Below are 16,557 nucleotides of genomic sequence, written 5' to 3'. Positions count from 1 at the left end.
TTTAAAAACTTTACACTACATAAAATTACATATATATGTATATATATATATATATACATATATATATATATATATATATATATATATATATATATATATACACATATCTGTGTCAGTGGAATTCATTAAGATTCCAGCTTGTGCTAGAAAGGCCCTTCTTGTGCAACATCTCCATTGTGATTCAGAAACATGCTAGCCATGATGAGGTAAGACCTCATTATTAAATTTACATTTTTCCTGGATCTCAATTACTACCATGACATGCAGATCATGGTTGAAATGAACTTCGAGACAGTAACCTTCTACTTGTGTAGGCAGTGGAATCCCCCCCCCCTCCAGTCACTCTCTCACACATATGTATACAAACACAAATGCACACACACACCACAGTCCCTGTGCCTGTTTCCACCCTCCTGTGCTTCCCCCCATCCTAGTAATACCTTAGTGCCATTATTGCATGTATGTGTTAGGCCCAAGTGCTCTAGTGTATCCCCTACTCCTGATTGCCATTACAATGTACGTGCCATAAAGGTACTTTAAAAAGTCATCCCGGGTGGTGTAGTTTTTCCCCTGTATCACTATCACCCTTGTGAAATATGTGCTGTTTTGGCACTTCACTTTGTTCCTGGTGTCCAGTGGTCTTCCCCCCCATTCTAGTATTACAGTACTTTAGAATACGTCCAGTGCCCACTCCATTCCTGTTATACTTTGTGTACCTTAGGGCACTTTCTGGATAATTCCCTGGTGTCTAGTGTATCATGTCACCCCCCCCCCCCGGTCCCTGTAGTAAAATTTGTATAGTTACTGCACTTTAAAGTTGAATCCCTGGTGTCTACATTAACATTACACTGCTTCCCCTCAATCCCATTTTAATGTTGGTGTCCCACTGCCCGTACAACACTTTGAACATTAATTCCTAGTGTCCAGAGCTTCCCTCCACCACCAATCCCTATTTTGATGTTAGTGTAGTTATGCAACTTTTAAAGCAAGTCCTGATGTCAAGTGGTTAGCCCTCACCATGTTTGCATACAATGACTGAACATAGTCTTTTAGACATTACTTGTTAGCACAATGTGATGTGGATGGCTAAGCTAATCTAGATGGCCTCTCTCTTTCTTGACCAAAAGAAGAGGGTTTCTTTTTCAGTATTCTGGCTAGACCCTTTGTAGGGAATGTTATGGGGGGAAGAGTTTACTCGCAAGCTATTAAATTTAGAAGCCAAACTCATTTCTAATTTAGGGACCATGCATCCACGAGGATTGAATTTAGAGGTGAACTGGGGTATGTAAAATATTTATTAAAAAAATACTCATTCAAGAATATGAGGGATTTGTTTATTTATTTTTTCATTCATCCATGTATTGGGTGTGAATTTTGAAGTACTGATGAAATATCACTGTTTATGAATGATGATAGTTTTTTATGTATAGATCAAGCTGGGTTATGTAGTTTATATATATATTTAGTTTGTATTTAATATATTTTGCATTTTGCAGGTTGGATATAGTGAACATCTCATATTAAATTGTTTGTTTGACCTTCACTCTATTTAAGGGGAACTGTGTGCTTAAACTTGGGCGCAGATTTTTATATTATTCAATTACATTGGGAAAATGGAGTAATTAAATTTGCTTATATCATTGGTGGGATTTAAATAAGCTGCAGCAGGATGTGATGTTATTCCTTGAAGGCTTTTCAGCCAAGGTACTGAAGCGTTATTAAAGAAGTTTGCAGCATTTATCGCTTGGCTGCTAGAGCATTTTTTTTTTTTTTGGTGATTTTGGTTTGGTGTATTTCGTGTGGTACTACTATCTCTTTCTTGAATCACATTGCCATGCAGACATCTTCTGGAGGGTGACTCCAGACAAAGAACATATGGCTAATTAGCATATGCATATCCTCCCAGAATGCATATCTTTGTGTTGGAGTATCATGCAGCACTGCATAAGGGTGCTTGCTGAATAGCAAAATGGTGCTGCAATATGTACATGACTGTGTACACATCATGATACATTTATAAATTAAATCTTTACATTGCTTATTGTTCTATCTTTCACAATAATTTTAATATAAAAACAATGGGACACGTTTTACTTTTAGATTACATTACCAATTCTGTAGCTCATAGATCCGTTGTATGTTTTTTCATTTTCATGACGTCTATTTCCAGGAACTAAGCAGCTCCATCAGATATTCATACATTTATTTCAGTGTATTAACCAGATAGATGAGATAGTCAAAAGCCTACTTTTAGTCATGACCTGGGCCAAAAATCATCCACACTTGCATATACAGAAGCTTTACATTATAGGCAGATTTAACAAATAGTCTTAACAGTGTAAAATGGACAAAACACTGTGAAAAATAAAAAGAACTTTCCATAGAATGTGTAGCTGATTGAGTATAGGCAATTTATATATATATATATATATATATATATATATATATATATATATGTGTGTGTGTGTGTGTGTGTGTGTGTAAATTATTTATATAGTAATAATGCAAGAAAATAGTAATTAGTGTAGAAGGTATTTGTACGTTCTGAGTTAATCATTGTGTAACTAACTGTACATTTGTTTAGTGCATCATCAATCTTAAATTTTGCTTTGTGGACATATGCTATTGGTGATGTCAGTTATCTACTGAGAAACAGTGGTTCTGTTAAAAAATAGATTTCCAGTTATTATCTCTACTAAGCATGCAGTATCTTTTATCATCTCTTATCAGCAGTATTTGAACAGATTTTCACTAATATATGAAGAAAGCATTTCTTTTTAATCATATTTTAAACTGACCAAAGCTTGTTTAAGCTATATTTACTAATAAAAAAATACTGACACATTTTCATCTACTTATGTTCTACTAAGTACAATCAGAAATGAACAAAAAATGCAGTAGCTTATTTTTAAAAGTATATTTCCTTAATGTCAGCTACCTCATTAGTGAAGATATCTAGAGCATCTGCTATAGTGTCGACAGGAATTTCACTGAAGAGAATACGAAAGCCATCTGTATCCAGGATAGTTTTACTGTCATTAGCATAGCATTGGATATAGTCTTCTAAATGGTATCCCTCAACATTATTGTTCTGTAGGAATGAAAAAAAAAAAGATTTGAGCATTTTGTTTAACTTCTTTGCAGTTAACTCTGAAATCATGTAGTCATAGAAGCCTGATAGTAACGTTTGGATATTTTACATTCATGTCTCACTTAGTGTAAATTCCGACTCTGGTTGTGTAGTGTAAAAAGTGTCAGAAAACAGTTTTGATTTACTGTGACACAAAACAAATATTATTTTCTGAATGTAGGCATTCATTCATTCTGTTTCAAAGCATTCTTACATAACTTGCCAGTCTGCTAAGAGGTGACCCACGAATAGCATACACGACATCGTCCAATCAAACAATCAGCAAGTCAAATGGCATTAGAATCACTTGATGTAGGGGTATAAACCTCTCTTGCAACATCAACATAATGGTTGGAGGGGCAGGTGCACCTTACAGAGGATATCTGCTCTGGAACAGACACCCCGTCCATATAAAAGAAAGCTCATCCCTGTCTATATTCAAGTGCAGCCTCGATCTATAGATGAGAAACAGAACATTTGCCCCAGGACTGTCCCTTGTACTACTAATGGACAGAGACAGCTCATAAATGCTTTATCCCATGCATGGATCCTCTCAAATTATCTGTGATATGATCCCAGTCATTATTATTAGGGGTAATATATAATTATCATCCATGGGATGGATAACACCAATCTCTAATCAAATGGGAGAAGTTAATTTGAGCATAAAAGGGGAAATTAGCTAGGCTTAGAATGGCCTGCAAGGGCAGCTAGCCTAGTCCTTTCCTATGAACCTATAAAAGCTGTCTTGTTCTTTAACTACATAGACGTCTGTAAATGTATTTCCCAAAATATACAATGTATCAAAAGTGTGATCACATTTACTTTGCTGTAACAAGTGATAATGACAAGGCAGTCTGTCTTTACTTCTCACTGGTGAAGTAGAAGACATCACAGTTAGATCAAGGCCAATGATGTTACAGCAGCTGTAACTGGAACATTGTAATATTCTTTAAATGTCAACCATGTATATGAGGTCAAACAGCAACAGTTAGATGTGACATGATGTCAGACAAAAAGAAACTAATTACTTTTGGGAACAATTAAAGTGACAGTCTCCTTCCATATGGATTTTAATGTTGTGCAAAACATTGTAACAGCCACAGAACATAGGTAGCTCATAATGTTTTTGTTCAGGTTTTATGCATCTAAAGGTGACTTGCTGATAAACAGCCAAAATGTAAATTGTTGTCATTTTGTTTGGTAAGCAGCATGGATGTTAACATATCCAGAACAAATTCTTCTGGTGTGGAACCAAAGTTCTTAATGGCGAGGGGCTTCACCCACAGTGTGCAGCACATTAGGGGATGTTTTACATCTTAACCACTTATAACGCTACCTCTGAGTTAAGTTATAATTTTCCTGCAAGTGGACAGAATGTTAATAAGTTAACTCCCATTAACCCCTTGCTGACATCAGAAATGGAACTTTTTATGTGATTATTTTCCTGGACTAACTATAATACAAATCTGCCATTTGAGCTCACTAGCTTTAATGAATCTGAATGCCTCTCAATTGTCTAGATTTTTGCTTCATATTGTTGGTCTGTTCCTCATAAAACTTGTGGGTTTTTGGGCAATTCCGAGGGCTAAAATCACTAAATAATGACACACATTTGAATATTATACTTTATAATCTTCAAAATGCTTGCTAACACAAAAACCTGTTACTCTAGCAACTTTCTACATCTATCTATAACAGCAATATTTACAATATGTCACTATTTTTGGGCCTTTGTCTCTCCATTATTTTAGGCTTTGTCCAGCTTTCTTGCCCTAACAGGTTGAGAGGTATGAGTCAGGCATATAAGACAATGGACTTGGTACAAATGAAAAAGACAGCTGATGCACTTTGCCTGTATTGTTAAACTCAGAATTTCCTGCAGAAGACTTTGATTCGCTGATTAAGCATGTGAGGTCAGCTTTAATCATTTGAATAGTATTTATACCAAAAGATTTAGTGTAACACACTAAGCACAACATTTTCAGTGATATCAGTACAGACATAAAAACATGCCTGAGTACAGGTAGTTGTGAGAGCTATGATGGAACTTACATTAGCACATGCAGCTTCCCTGAGAGGAAGTGGGCATACTTCTGAAACATCAATTGTCCTGAAAAAAACAAAACAAAACAAAAAAAAAAAAAAAAAAAATAAGAAACAATCTTTACTTGTTTATCCAGATTTCTGACTGTGTTTTAAAATAAAAAGATACATTCTTCTTTTTATGGCACACTTAATTAAGCCTAGTGAATTCATTTTTAGAAAAGAAGGCAGCAGAGGTTGGTAAATAAGAAAGATGGACAGCTTGTTTTCATGTGGAAACTATAGACTGATTTAAAATTGGTCTATTACAACTAAAACCTCAGTTAATTAAATTATATACAGGTTTATTCCATCAGAATATCAAGCCTTTAGAGCTACGGAAATCTAAATGTACAACTGAAATATATGAAGTTTGCTGATTAAGGTTAACTTAAAAACTCATGACAAGTGTCCAGCTCCATAAAGTGAGGGAATGGTGCCCTGAATGTGAGTCCGATTTGGTTAGTAGCCCTAATTCTAAGGGATCCAGCTATGGCAGGGTAAGAATGAATCCCCAGTGCTGGCTCTCCCATTCTGGGATGAGGATGTTGTTCATGTTGCCCTGCAAGAGCACTACTGAGAGAAGATCCAGACCTGTGCTCCTCAGCATATGGGATTCAGGGATGCAGGTCTGCTGAACATTATAGCAATTTTACAGAGCATTGTTGGTATATGTCAGTATGTACACACACACACACACACACACACACACACACAGTAGAGCTCAGCATAGTGGGCATTGCAGAGTACCTTCTAGCCAATGAGAGATGCTACTAGAAAATCCCCCCAAAAAAACAATCTCCTCGCCCTTGCAGAAGGATGGCTGAATTTCCCCACCCTTACTATTATCTCCTAGTGCTAAGCTTATAAGGGCTGGAGTGGGGCTAACTGGGAACAGGGGAAACATAGGTCATAGATTACATTACAATCAGTGATGGAGGCTTAAATGAAAAAAAAATCAGCATGCAAGAGATAGCTTTTTAATACAGTAAAGTACATTTCAAAATACTTTCCATGTTTACTTACTCAAATGCTCCAGAGCAGTATGTTGTACCTGTAAAACAACGTTGTAACTTAGAATGTGCTGGTAATCATTAACAAATTAATAAGTACATGTTATGCTTAACCTACACAATGGCTAATTACTGAATCAGCAGACTATCTTGGTAAAGATTTACAATGGAGCCTGTGTTCTTCAGTAGAGAGTAGGTATTCAAGGCTGAAAAACTGACTTTTGTAACACCAAACAAGACAGTCCCATATCCGGGGCTAAAAAACTGACTTTTATAAAACAGCAAAACAGCACTGTCCTTCAGAAGAAGAACTTTCAATTTAAATGCTGTATATATGAGGTATTTATTACTGATAACCAGTACCACCACTGAATGTTCACGACTATATCATACGATGCATGAACTTCCTTCCTTAAATGCTCCAGGTTCTGCCTTCTCATTTCTAACCTCCTCTTGCATCCATATTGCCTCAATTGCATGAATAAATTTATATTTTATTTTAACCTCTGATTCTCACTGCTTGTTGGGAAAAAGGAATAGATTAAAGGCAGACAAACTCTAGCCATCCCAAGGGGCCAAGTCAGCAATAAAACTGTTATAAGTAGGTATGACTGCAAACGACAGTGAGCACAAGCTATTGCACCTGTTTGTGGGCAACATAAAGGGCATCCATTCTTTTACTGTGACTGATACGGTAGGTCAGAGCTACTACTTTCTGAGTTACTTCCCCTTGTACAAGGTTAGCTCAGTGTACTTATTCTATATTTGCACATTGTTTATGTGATTTCCTCACTCAGTTTGACTTAAATTGCTAGTTGTTTTAATTTCATTGAAACTTAATGTCACTGATTTGTGTTTTTTTCTTATAAAATTATTTAATTGTTGTAGATGAGAAGGAGTCCTAAAATTAGTACGCACGCCATTAGTGATTTGCTGAAGCACAAGTATCTTGCCCAGTGTACTAAATTCCAGATATATACAAAAGTAACACCTGATTTCATTGGAGACTTGTGCTACTCATGTCAAAAGCTGGATGATGTTTTCTTTAAAAAAAAGTTGGATGATATGCTTATTATTAATAATAAATCTAGACTTACTGAAGATTTCAGTTGTGCAATTGGCACAGCTAGGAAAACTGCTGTTACATGCATTAATGACTGGGCTGATGAGACAAATAGTGTCAGGTAAAGTACAAAGAGAACACATTTAGGGAAGGAAGTGTCCTCAGCCATTAAGGGTCACTCTTTCTCTACTAAGTGTCATCCTACTGATGACAACTTTGGAATTCACAATTAAGCAACTTGTGGGATAGAAGCTGTTTCTTTTGAGGCATAAAAGCTGAAAATAAGGAATAACAGAGAAAAAGAATCAATAGAGTCACAAAATAAGTGGTAAGGATGAGAAGTTAAATACAGAACAGAGAAAGCCTTGTGCAGTAGCAGCAGGTGTCACTGCAAACATTATAAAATAAATATCCCTTATATTAAACAAGTCTTTAGAAGGAATGACTTTACTAAAATAAGTAAAAGCTGTGATGCCCCTGCACTGGCCCAGTAATCAAGGAGCCTTAATCCTCACCACTAATACCAGTGAGGGACGTACACATTGGGAGGATGACAAGTACACACACAGTAAAGTACAATTTCACTTAAGAGTACGCAGAGATCACAGTCAGTCTGGGGCTGGTTTCTGCCTCTTTCTCCAGGTCCCCAATAACACTCCCCACTGGCACTGCTATAAGGTTAAGATTTCAGCTGAGTGGTCAAGCCAAAACCTCCAGCACCCTCTCTGTCCAACCAGTGCTTCATGACCCTGCTCAAGTAGCTGACACAGACACACACATACACACACACACACACACACACACACACACACACACACACACACACACACACACACACACACACACACACACTTTGAGATTGGATTTATATATAAACACAGAGACACTCTTGGGATGGCTAGCAGACGTCTACTAGCTATGCCCCCTTCTGCCCAGACTATAAGGTAGTTATCACTGCCACCAACCACTACTTACCAGCTACTCTAAGGGCCTTACAAAGGGTGCCCAATCATACTGTGTAATGTGGGTTCCTATCACGTTGTCGAACTTTTAAAAGTTCAAATGTCATATGGTCAACACCATATGATCGAACTTTTAAAAGTTCAAAAGTTTCAATGGAGATCCCCGTACAGTGTGGCAATGGACGTTTTTCCATTGTCTGCACTGTAGTGTGATCTTGGAGTTGGTATATTTAAAGAGCAGGAGGTGTGGGGGGCGCAGGGGGGCTTGCCCCCTTGGTTAAGCTTTCAGGTAGTTTTATTCTGTGTTTTTTTTTATTTTATTTTTGAACTTTTAAGAATGCAAAGATATGGTCTCGACCATATGGTGTTCAGACTTTTAAAAGTTTGATTATCTGATATAGACCAGTGTAATGTTGCTATTATCCGAATGGTAACTGTGACCAAGATCAAGGCTCTTTAGGAGTGGCCTGTACAGTGTCGCCAAATACATATGCAAGTACGCTAAGAGCTTAAATATGTCTAAACCACCCAGCCACAATTAAAAGGTTTAAATATATTTAATAATAAATAATAAAAGAACAAGACAATATTAAATAACTCAACACAGTGACTACAGAGTTCAGAATGACAGGAAATATTTTAAGACAACATTGCAGGACAGTCTCAAATAAATACAGAAAATATCTAAACTAATCTTTACTATATTCCTATCTATATCTAAGAGAAATTACTGTACCCTAGTTACTTACTACTAGCAAGGCAGATGCAGAAGTGCAGAACGAATGTTTCTAGTTAAAAGACAAGCTGCAAAATGCAAAGTCTTTCTCTGAGAGAGTTCTTAAATTACTAGTCAACATTACTGCTGGGTTAGCTCAAATGACATCACTCTTTGTTACCTGACTTCAGTTCCCAGGCTAAACAGATACTTAGAATTTAACACCTCTGTGTCAAAAATACATATCTCTCAGAAGTGTGCAGCTGCTAGGAAGTCACAGAGCAATAAAAATACTTTACATTTTAAACATAGCAATTACTTTTCTCCAAGAAAATACAAAAACTTCTAGCTTTAGACATCCTTGCTGCATTAACTAACTTGTATAGTACATCATAAAACACTTTTAATTTCAACTTATTTTCTTGAAGTTTTGCAAGTTAACTCTGTATGTTCCAGCTTCTGCTATTCAAACATACATTTGCACAGGTATATTGTTTATATACATTTTTGTTCTTTTCCAGTAGGGTACACTGTGGCTACATTCTTGAAGCTCAGTACATAACATACAGTTCAATACACACTTCTGCACCAGTAGTTTAATAGGCACATAACATATAGTTCTCTTACATTTGTAAGGCAAGCATATGAATCATATTAATATTCACAAAAGACATATGATTATTTATAAAATTCCACATAGCTAGACTGGCAGTATTTCCCTGGTGTCACAGAACCAATCACTTTAAGATTGGTTGCATTAGAGCAGAGTCAAGAAAAGGAGTTCTTTGTCAAACTTTGTGTTGAGAACATTTACAGTATGACGTGCCCTCAAGATAAAAGTATTAAAAAACTATGACCAGAAAATGAGTTTGAAATATGGGAAAACATAACTCAGAATTACAAACTGAACAGTGAAGCTTAGGCTAGACATTGTTGCTGTGGCATAATTTAGCATCTGTTCAAAGATTCGAAGCACTGCATCAGAAAAAGAACACCTTGTGTGAATTATACAGGTTATCATGTAAAGGGAAATGGTTAGAAAGTGCTTATTTATAAATGTAAAAATAGTAAATACTCACTTCTATTACATATAGATGGCATTGTGAATCTACAATCTGTACTGAGTTGCTTTACTTCTTAGAAGCTTAACACGATGAAAAGAATTCACATGGGGAATAAGGACTTAATGTGTGGATCAGAATATTTTCAGTCTTGTGACTTACTCCGAGTCCAAAGATTACTTACTGGATTGGGCTATGAGAAAACTGCATCATATTCATACAGATTGTGCAGGCAGTCTGTATTACATACTGCAAGTAGCACTGTGAACTAGAAGTGAGAAAGAACTAAATCATATGGATCAGCTGAATGAGATTCAGAAAAAAATACATCCTGCAGAATATATCACAGTGAAGTCAGGAAAAATTCACATTTGTACAGATCCATAACATTCGAATAAAACTATAAGAAGAAAGCGATATTTTCTTTTTATAACTGAAAGTATTTTCTATCATGCTAGAAACAAAGTATTTTCTGTGCTTGATTCAAGCCATGGATTTAATGTTTCAAAACATGTACTTTTAGGTCACCTAAGCTTTCTTAAGCTTCCTGTTTGTTATTTTGTCTCTAATTGATGTGCTTCAGAAAGCTATTGCACATATAATCAAAGAACTTGCTGGTAGTGCTAATATAATTGAGAATATGCTGATAGGTATCCAAATGAAAGAACAGCATGAAGCGAGATCATAAGAGATACTGACAGAGAAGACAGCGAAACAACAAAAATGTAAGTGTAAAATCAGTCTTATGTTTCTGAGATACGTGCCATGCATTACTGTCATAAGGCTTAAAACTGGAAGCTGAAAAACTATGAACATACAACAGATATCTAGACCCAAGGAGAGGGAAGATCAGATAAGATTTATCTGTATTATTTTTAATGACCATTTCAAAAGACACAATACCATTATTGCTCAAAAGCACCAAAAACAGCTTTCTTTTTATGTTGTTACTTGTACATAATAATGGATGCAGAGGTGCACTTTATAAAAAAATGCTTAACACAGCATTCTTCCTTTTATATTCATACTGCAACCTTTATATTTCAATTCCATAGTATCATTTCACATCTTTGTTTCTTTCCAACCATCGCATTCCTTTTGAGAGAGACTCTCATCCATTTTTATCTACAACCCATGACAGTGCATATACACTAAGGAAGATGACATATAAATTGTGACCCCCCCCACACTAAGAAAATGACATAATCTACTTACACAGATTATAAATATTATCATTTTATATACTAGTCCAATACTTTCTCCCATTCCTTCCTCACTTTTTCCCTATGTTTGGAAACACCATATACAGGAGCCAGGATACTGCAAACGATTTATTGTCTTCTGGTACCTCAGCTATAGAAAGCCTTCACAGGAATAATAAAAGACAAACTGCTGCATCTTTTTATACACTTGCAATTAAGCTAAATTGAATAATTATATAATTCAGTGCAAAGACAACTTGGTCCAACTTCTTAAATATTTTTCTATCACAAAATACAGAACAAACTACTGAAGTTAGTAAAATAAGCAAATTCAAAGCAAAACCTACTAGGTCCAGCAAAATGAATAAAAATGCCTTATAAAATATTTTATAAAGTAAGATTCATTTCCAAATTTAAACCTTTGGGCATAAGAGTACCAAAGTTAAGAATGAATCTACTTTCTAAATTCAGTAATTTTTGTGAATAGTTGCCAGAACCTATAACACTTGGTTTGGCAAGTACACAAAAAAACAGAGAATCCAATACACCATTGTGAACACTATTAAAATGCTCTGATATAGGACTTTCCATCCTAAGATTCCTAACATCACCCATGTGCTCCATAATGCGTATTTTCACCTGTCATTTAGTTTGACCAATATAGTATTTAGGTGGGGCGCATCCACAACCCACTATATAAACAACTCCACAAGATTTACAGTCAAATCTGTCTGTGGCATTATATAATTATTCAATTTAGCTTAATTGCAAGTGTATAAAAAGATGCAGCAGTTTGTCTTTTATTATTCCTGTGAAGGCTTTCTATAGCCGAGGTACCAGAAGACAATAAATCGTTTGCAGTATCCTGCCTCCTGTATATGGTGTTTTCTATTTTACCTTTTGTGGTTTTCTATTCCCTATGTTTGGAACAAGGCTCAGTAATTGGGATAGGTGACTGTGGTGGTGCAGCGGTTAGCATTGTCACCTCACAGCAAGAAGTTCTCTGATTCAATCTATGGCTGGGATGCCTTCTGTGTGGAATTTGTATGTCCTCCCTGTGGTTGCATGGGTTTCCAGGTGCTCCGGTTTTCTCTCACATCCCAAAGACATGCTGTAGGTGGATTGGACACTCTAAATTGGCCCTAGGCACGAGTGTGTGTATGTGTCTTTTGTGGAAAGTTGGGTGCTGGGCTGGCAACTTGACACCATAAAACTCCACTGCCAATCATGAGGGGACAGGTTATCTGCTGTGGTGACCCCTAACCAGGAAAAGCCAGAAGATTGAGCATTTTCATTGGCCAGCTTATTTGAAAATTGCTTTTTTAAAAAAAAGGGTTCTCACAGTTGCTACATAAGTTCTGCATTTGTGCAGGTTTGCACTTGTTTTAAAATAGCTCCGCAGAGTTTGGCAACCTACCATTACTCTACTATTTTCATCTGAGCAATCCGAGGCATCTGTTTGTGCATCGTGCGTCTTCTTGCAGCACTGCACAGTGGAGGTAACCATTGTCGATTACTGATGCAGAAGCTAAAGTAGATTTATGTTCCCTTAGAAACTGCTGCTGCTCCAGCTGAGGAGTCTCTTAAATTGCACTTAGCTGCTCTGAGAGCACCTCATCTGGACTTTCTACAGCATTTTCCACTTTAACTGAAATCTCCTAATCCCTAATAGTCTCTTACCACCTGAGATCCCCATTAATATAGACCCAGCATTAAACCCCTAATTAAACCACAACCTTCCTCATTAAAGTAAGCAAATTTACACCTAGTATTATGGATGGTCAGTTCTCCTCCATTTTTCCTGAGGCAGAGTAATAATTGCCCCATGTACACTGACCACCCACTACATCTAAACTTCTAAAACTCAATTTGTGAGAGATGCATATACACTAAGAATTTGAAATATTTTCTGTCTCATTCACAGAAAAAGGAAACTGAACAGGTTGTCAGCCCACATACTACACCTCTGCACAAACCATGCTCTCAACACATAAAGCATCATACACATGGTACTCACCTGAAATTTATCTAAACACCAGAGACCTCCGAAACATAAACTTGTTACACCTAATACAGTACTTATAGCACTCAATATACATAAAAACACAGGCACAAGTGTCTTACCAACCAAGCTCTAAGACAAAACACATCTAAACCAAATGTTTTGGTCATAGGTGACTCCATAGTGAGACACACAGATGTCCCACTCACCAATCAGGACAAGAAGAAGGTTACGGTTAGCTGTCTGTTGAGTGCCAGGATCCACCAGATCACACACATACTCAAGCCTCTCCACACCAAGTACTGTTATGACTCCGTCATAGTTCATATTGGTGTGAATGACTTGAGACTTGCTTCACTCGACTATATGAAGAGAGAAATGACTGAGCTCTCTGAATATGTGTTCTCAGACAGGTATGACCCTAGGCTTGAGCAGCATACTACCTTCACCTAAGATGATACCACATTATAAACAGAAAATGATTGACTTCAACAATTGGCTTTGTTTCTGGTGTCATTCTAAGGGGATCCAGTACCTGTCAGCATGTGATGACATGGTAGATAGACCATGCTGCTTTGACAGAGATGGTCTTCATTTGTCACCTCTGGGATTTCAGTTACTGGTAAGGTTCTTGCCTCCCCCATAAGTCTTTTTTAGGCACTTTTACAACAACAAAATTCCTGATGTAAAAATATCTTCAAAAAGCAACCTCAAGGTCATGCTGCTAAATGCTAGGAGTCTAAACCTACAACTGCACTCCCTGGAAACACCCCTCACTTTAGAAGATGCTGACATCTGTGCAGTCACAGAGACTTGGTTTAAGACCGCAAAAAGCATGCTAGCCATACCAGGTTATAATGCCTTCCACACAATCAGACCACAAACTGAAAGTACGAGAACTAAAGGAGGTGGAGTATCAGTATTCATCAAAGATAAATACATCATCAGACTGGTTAAACAAAATTATTCTCTTGAACCATTGCAGGTCCAATTGACTGTAGGAAAGACCCCCTCCAAGTTATTGCCAGTTATAGGACCCCCTCCATGAACCAGGATACCCACACTGCATAATTGGGTCTACTTGAGTTGCTCAAGATGCAACCAAACACCATGGTTTTAGGTGACTTTAACTATCCATCCATAGATTGGGTAAATTATACATGTATTAACACACTTGCCCAAAGGTTGTTGGACTTCATCAACTCCAATGCCTTGGACCAGTTGGTTGAAACCCTCACAAGGGGCCCAAACATTGTGGACCTGGTGCTTACTAACTGGGTGATCGTTGCACTCCCCCCACCATCTTTGCGGTCCTCCCTAGTGAGGTCTGACCATAAATTAGTCTCATTAGAAGTAACAATAACATATGACCATTCATTAGCAGCAACTAGACTAAAAATCTTCTCCAAAGCCAATAACAACCTAACATGTGATGGCATTAATAGCTTCATAGCCCCTGCTCTCACTGATGACATGGACACCTATACTGCGATTTACACCAATGCCTTGTATAAGCATCTATAGAAATGTATTGACTCAGCAGTACCTGATAGGACCAAAACAAGATCCTCAAGAAAGAACAAGCCTTCCTGGTGGCTATCTGTCATTAACAGGATATACAATAAGAGAAATAAATAGCTGTCCAAGAGCAGAAAGGAACGGTCTCTGAATTGGAAGCATTCCCTCCTCAGCTTAAACAAGCAAATAAGTTAGAAAGAGAAAACTGCCCCAGATGTCTCAAGCTTGTGTAACATAACACAAATTCAAACAAAAACACAAGAAAAAGTGGAGTCACTGAAGCCTTTGCATGAACTTTAATACCACAGGTTAAGCACTGTCAGCCAAAAACATTGGAAGAAGGACAACTTTTTTGGCTGAAAGCGCTTAACCTGTGGTATTAAAGGTTCATGCAAAGGATTCAGTGACTCCACTTTTTCTTGTGTTTTTGTTTGGATTGAAGCAAATAAGATAACTTGTAAGACATTCTAAAGCTAACTATGAATCCAAATTAGTCTCCTTCGCTAAAGATAATGATAAGGCCTTCTTTAGCTATGTCAGAAACCTTAAAGGAAAAACACAGACCTGTGCTGAACTGATTGTTAGTGGCACCACATATATTGAAACTGCAGAAATAGCCAACCTGCTAGCTGACAGGTTCAGTGAAAACTTCTCCCCCCTGTCCTCACCACATATCCCCAAAGCATACTACCACCTGCCCTCCACCTAGTATCTCCAAGGAGCAGGTTGCAAATGCTCTCTCCAAAGCCAGAAACACAGCCTCTATGGGACCTGATAATATTCCAGGCTGTGTTCTAAATGGATTAAAACAAGAACTAGATGCACCACTGTGTAGTCTTTTTAAGCAGTGGTTTTATATCTGCTGAATGGAAAACAGCAACCGTCATCCTGTTACATAAAGGAGGCACCTCCACAGACTCTGGGAACCATAGACCCATAAGCCTGACCAGCCTAATCTGTAATACTATGGAAACGAGAATCATAGATCTTATCAACAAAGATATAGGAGACCTCCAAATGCTCGACCCAACCCAATCTGCCTTTTTTATAGGGAGATCCTGCCTCTTGAAATTGGTGGAATTCTTTGAGACAGTCACCAAATCCCTGGATAGAGGCAAATCCATGCATATGGCCTATCTGGTCCTGGGCAAGGCTTTTAACACTATTACCCATTCAGGCATCATTGGTAAACTTACCCAGTTGGAGATCAACCTGTATATTGTCAGTTGGGTTGCAAACTGGCTCACCGGTAGAACGCATGCAGTCAAACGACTGGTGCCAAAGTCATAGGCTAAAATTCAATGCAAAAAAATGCATTATCATCCCCTTTGGCAAAGGCAACATCCTTGCAAATTTCCACATTAATAACAACACCCTAAGCATGCAATCAGTGGTGAGAGATTTGGGCACACAGGCTGACAGCAACCTTTCCTTTGACCACCATGTCTCCGCAGTGGTAAGAAAGGCTTTCTACATTGCCCACCTCATAAGTAAGGGCATTGCATCCAGAGCAAAAGAGGTTATAACCCCCTTTTACTCCTCACTTATCATGCCAATAATAGAGTACAAAATGCTACCTTTGGTAGATACTTTATGAGGCACCTGCAGCAATTGGAAAGACCTCAAAGGTTTCTTAGAAATAAAAGTCAGGGTCTTCAGCGTATGTTATATGTTGATAGACTGAAATCACTGTCACTATACTCTGTGTCTTACAGGCTACTCAGAGGCGACCTCTGCCTTGCATACAAAGCAATCTCAGATCCTACTCTAATGGAAATTCTGCACATTCTGAAATCAAATTGTGTA

At 37.5% G+C, this 16,557-nt stretch overlaps 1 protein-coding gene across 1 annotated transcript in view; it reads right to left on the bottom strand.

Annotated features, from left to right (window-relative positions):
* Positions 1-16,557, bottom strand: part of LOC122816739 — a 1,006,513-nt gene that overhangs the window by 837,429 nt on the left and 152,527 nt on the right. Inside the window, exons 5-7 of the mRNA XM_044089733.1 lie at positions 6,242-6,269; positions 5,186-5,243; positions 2,939-3,091 (exon numbers count right to left, since the gene is read on the bottom strand). Of these exons, the coding sequence (XP_043945668.1) occupies positions 2,939-3,091; positions 5,186-5,243; positions 6,242-6,269 (239 nt within the window). The remainder of the gene's footprint in view (positions 1-2,938; positions 3,092-5,185; positions 5,244-6,241; positions 6,270-16,557) is intronic.

This window comes from Protopterus annectens, chromosome 12.part0 (genome assembly GCF_019279795.1).
Source record: "Protopterus annectens isolate FY-2018-M chromosome 12.part0, PAN1.0, whole genome shotgun sequence".
In the NCBI taxonomy this organism is placed as follows: Eukaryota; Metazoa; Chordata; order Ceratodontiformes; family Protopteridae; genus Protopterus; species Protopterus annectens.
The sequence above is the reverse complement of the archived record's forward strand: the minus strand, read 5'-3'. Positions and strand labels throughout refer to the sequence as shown.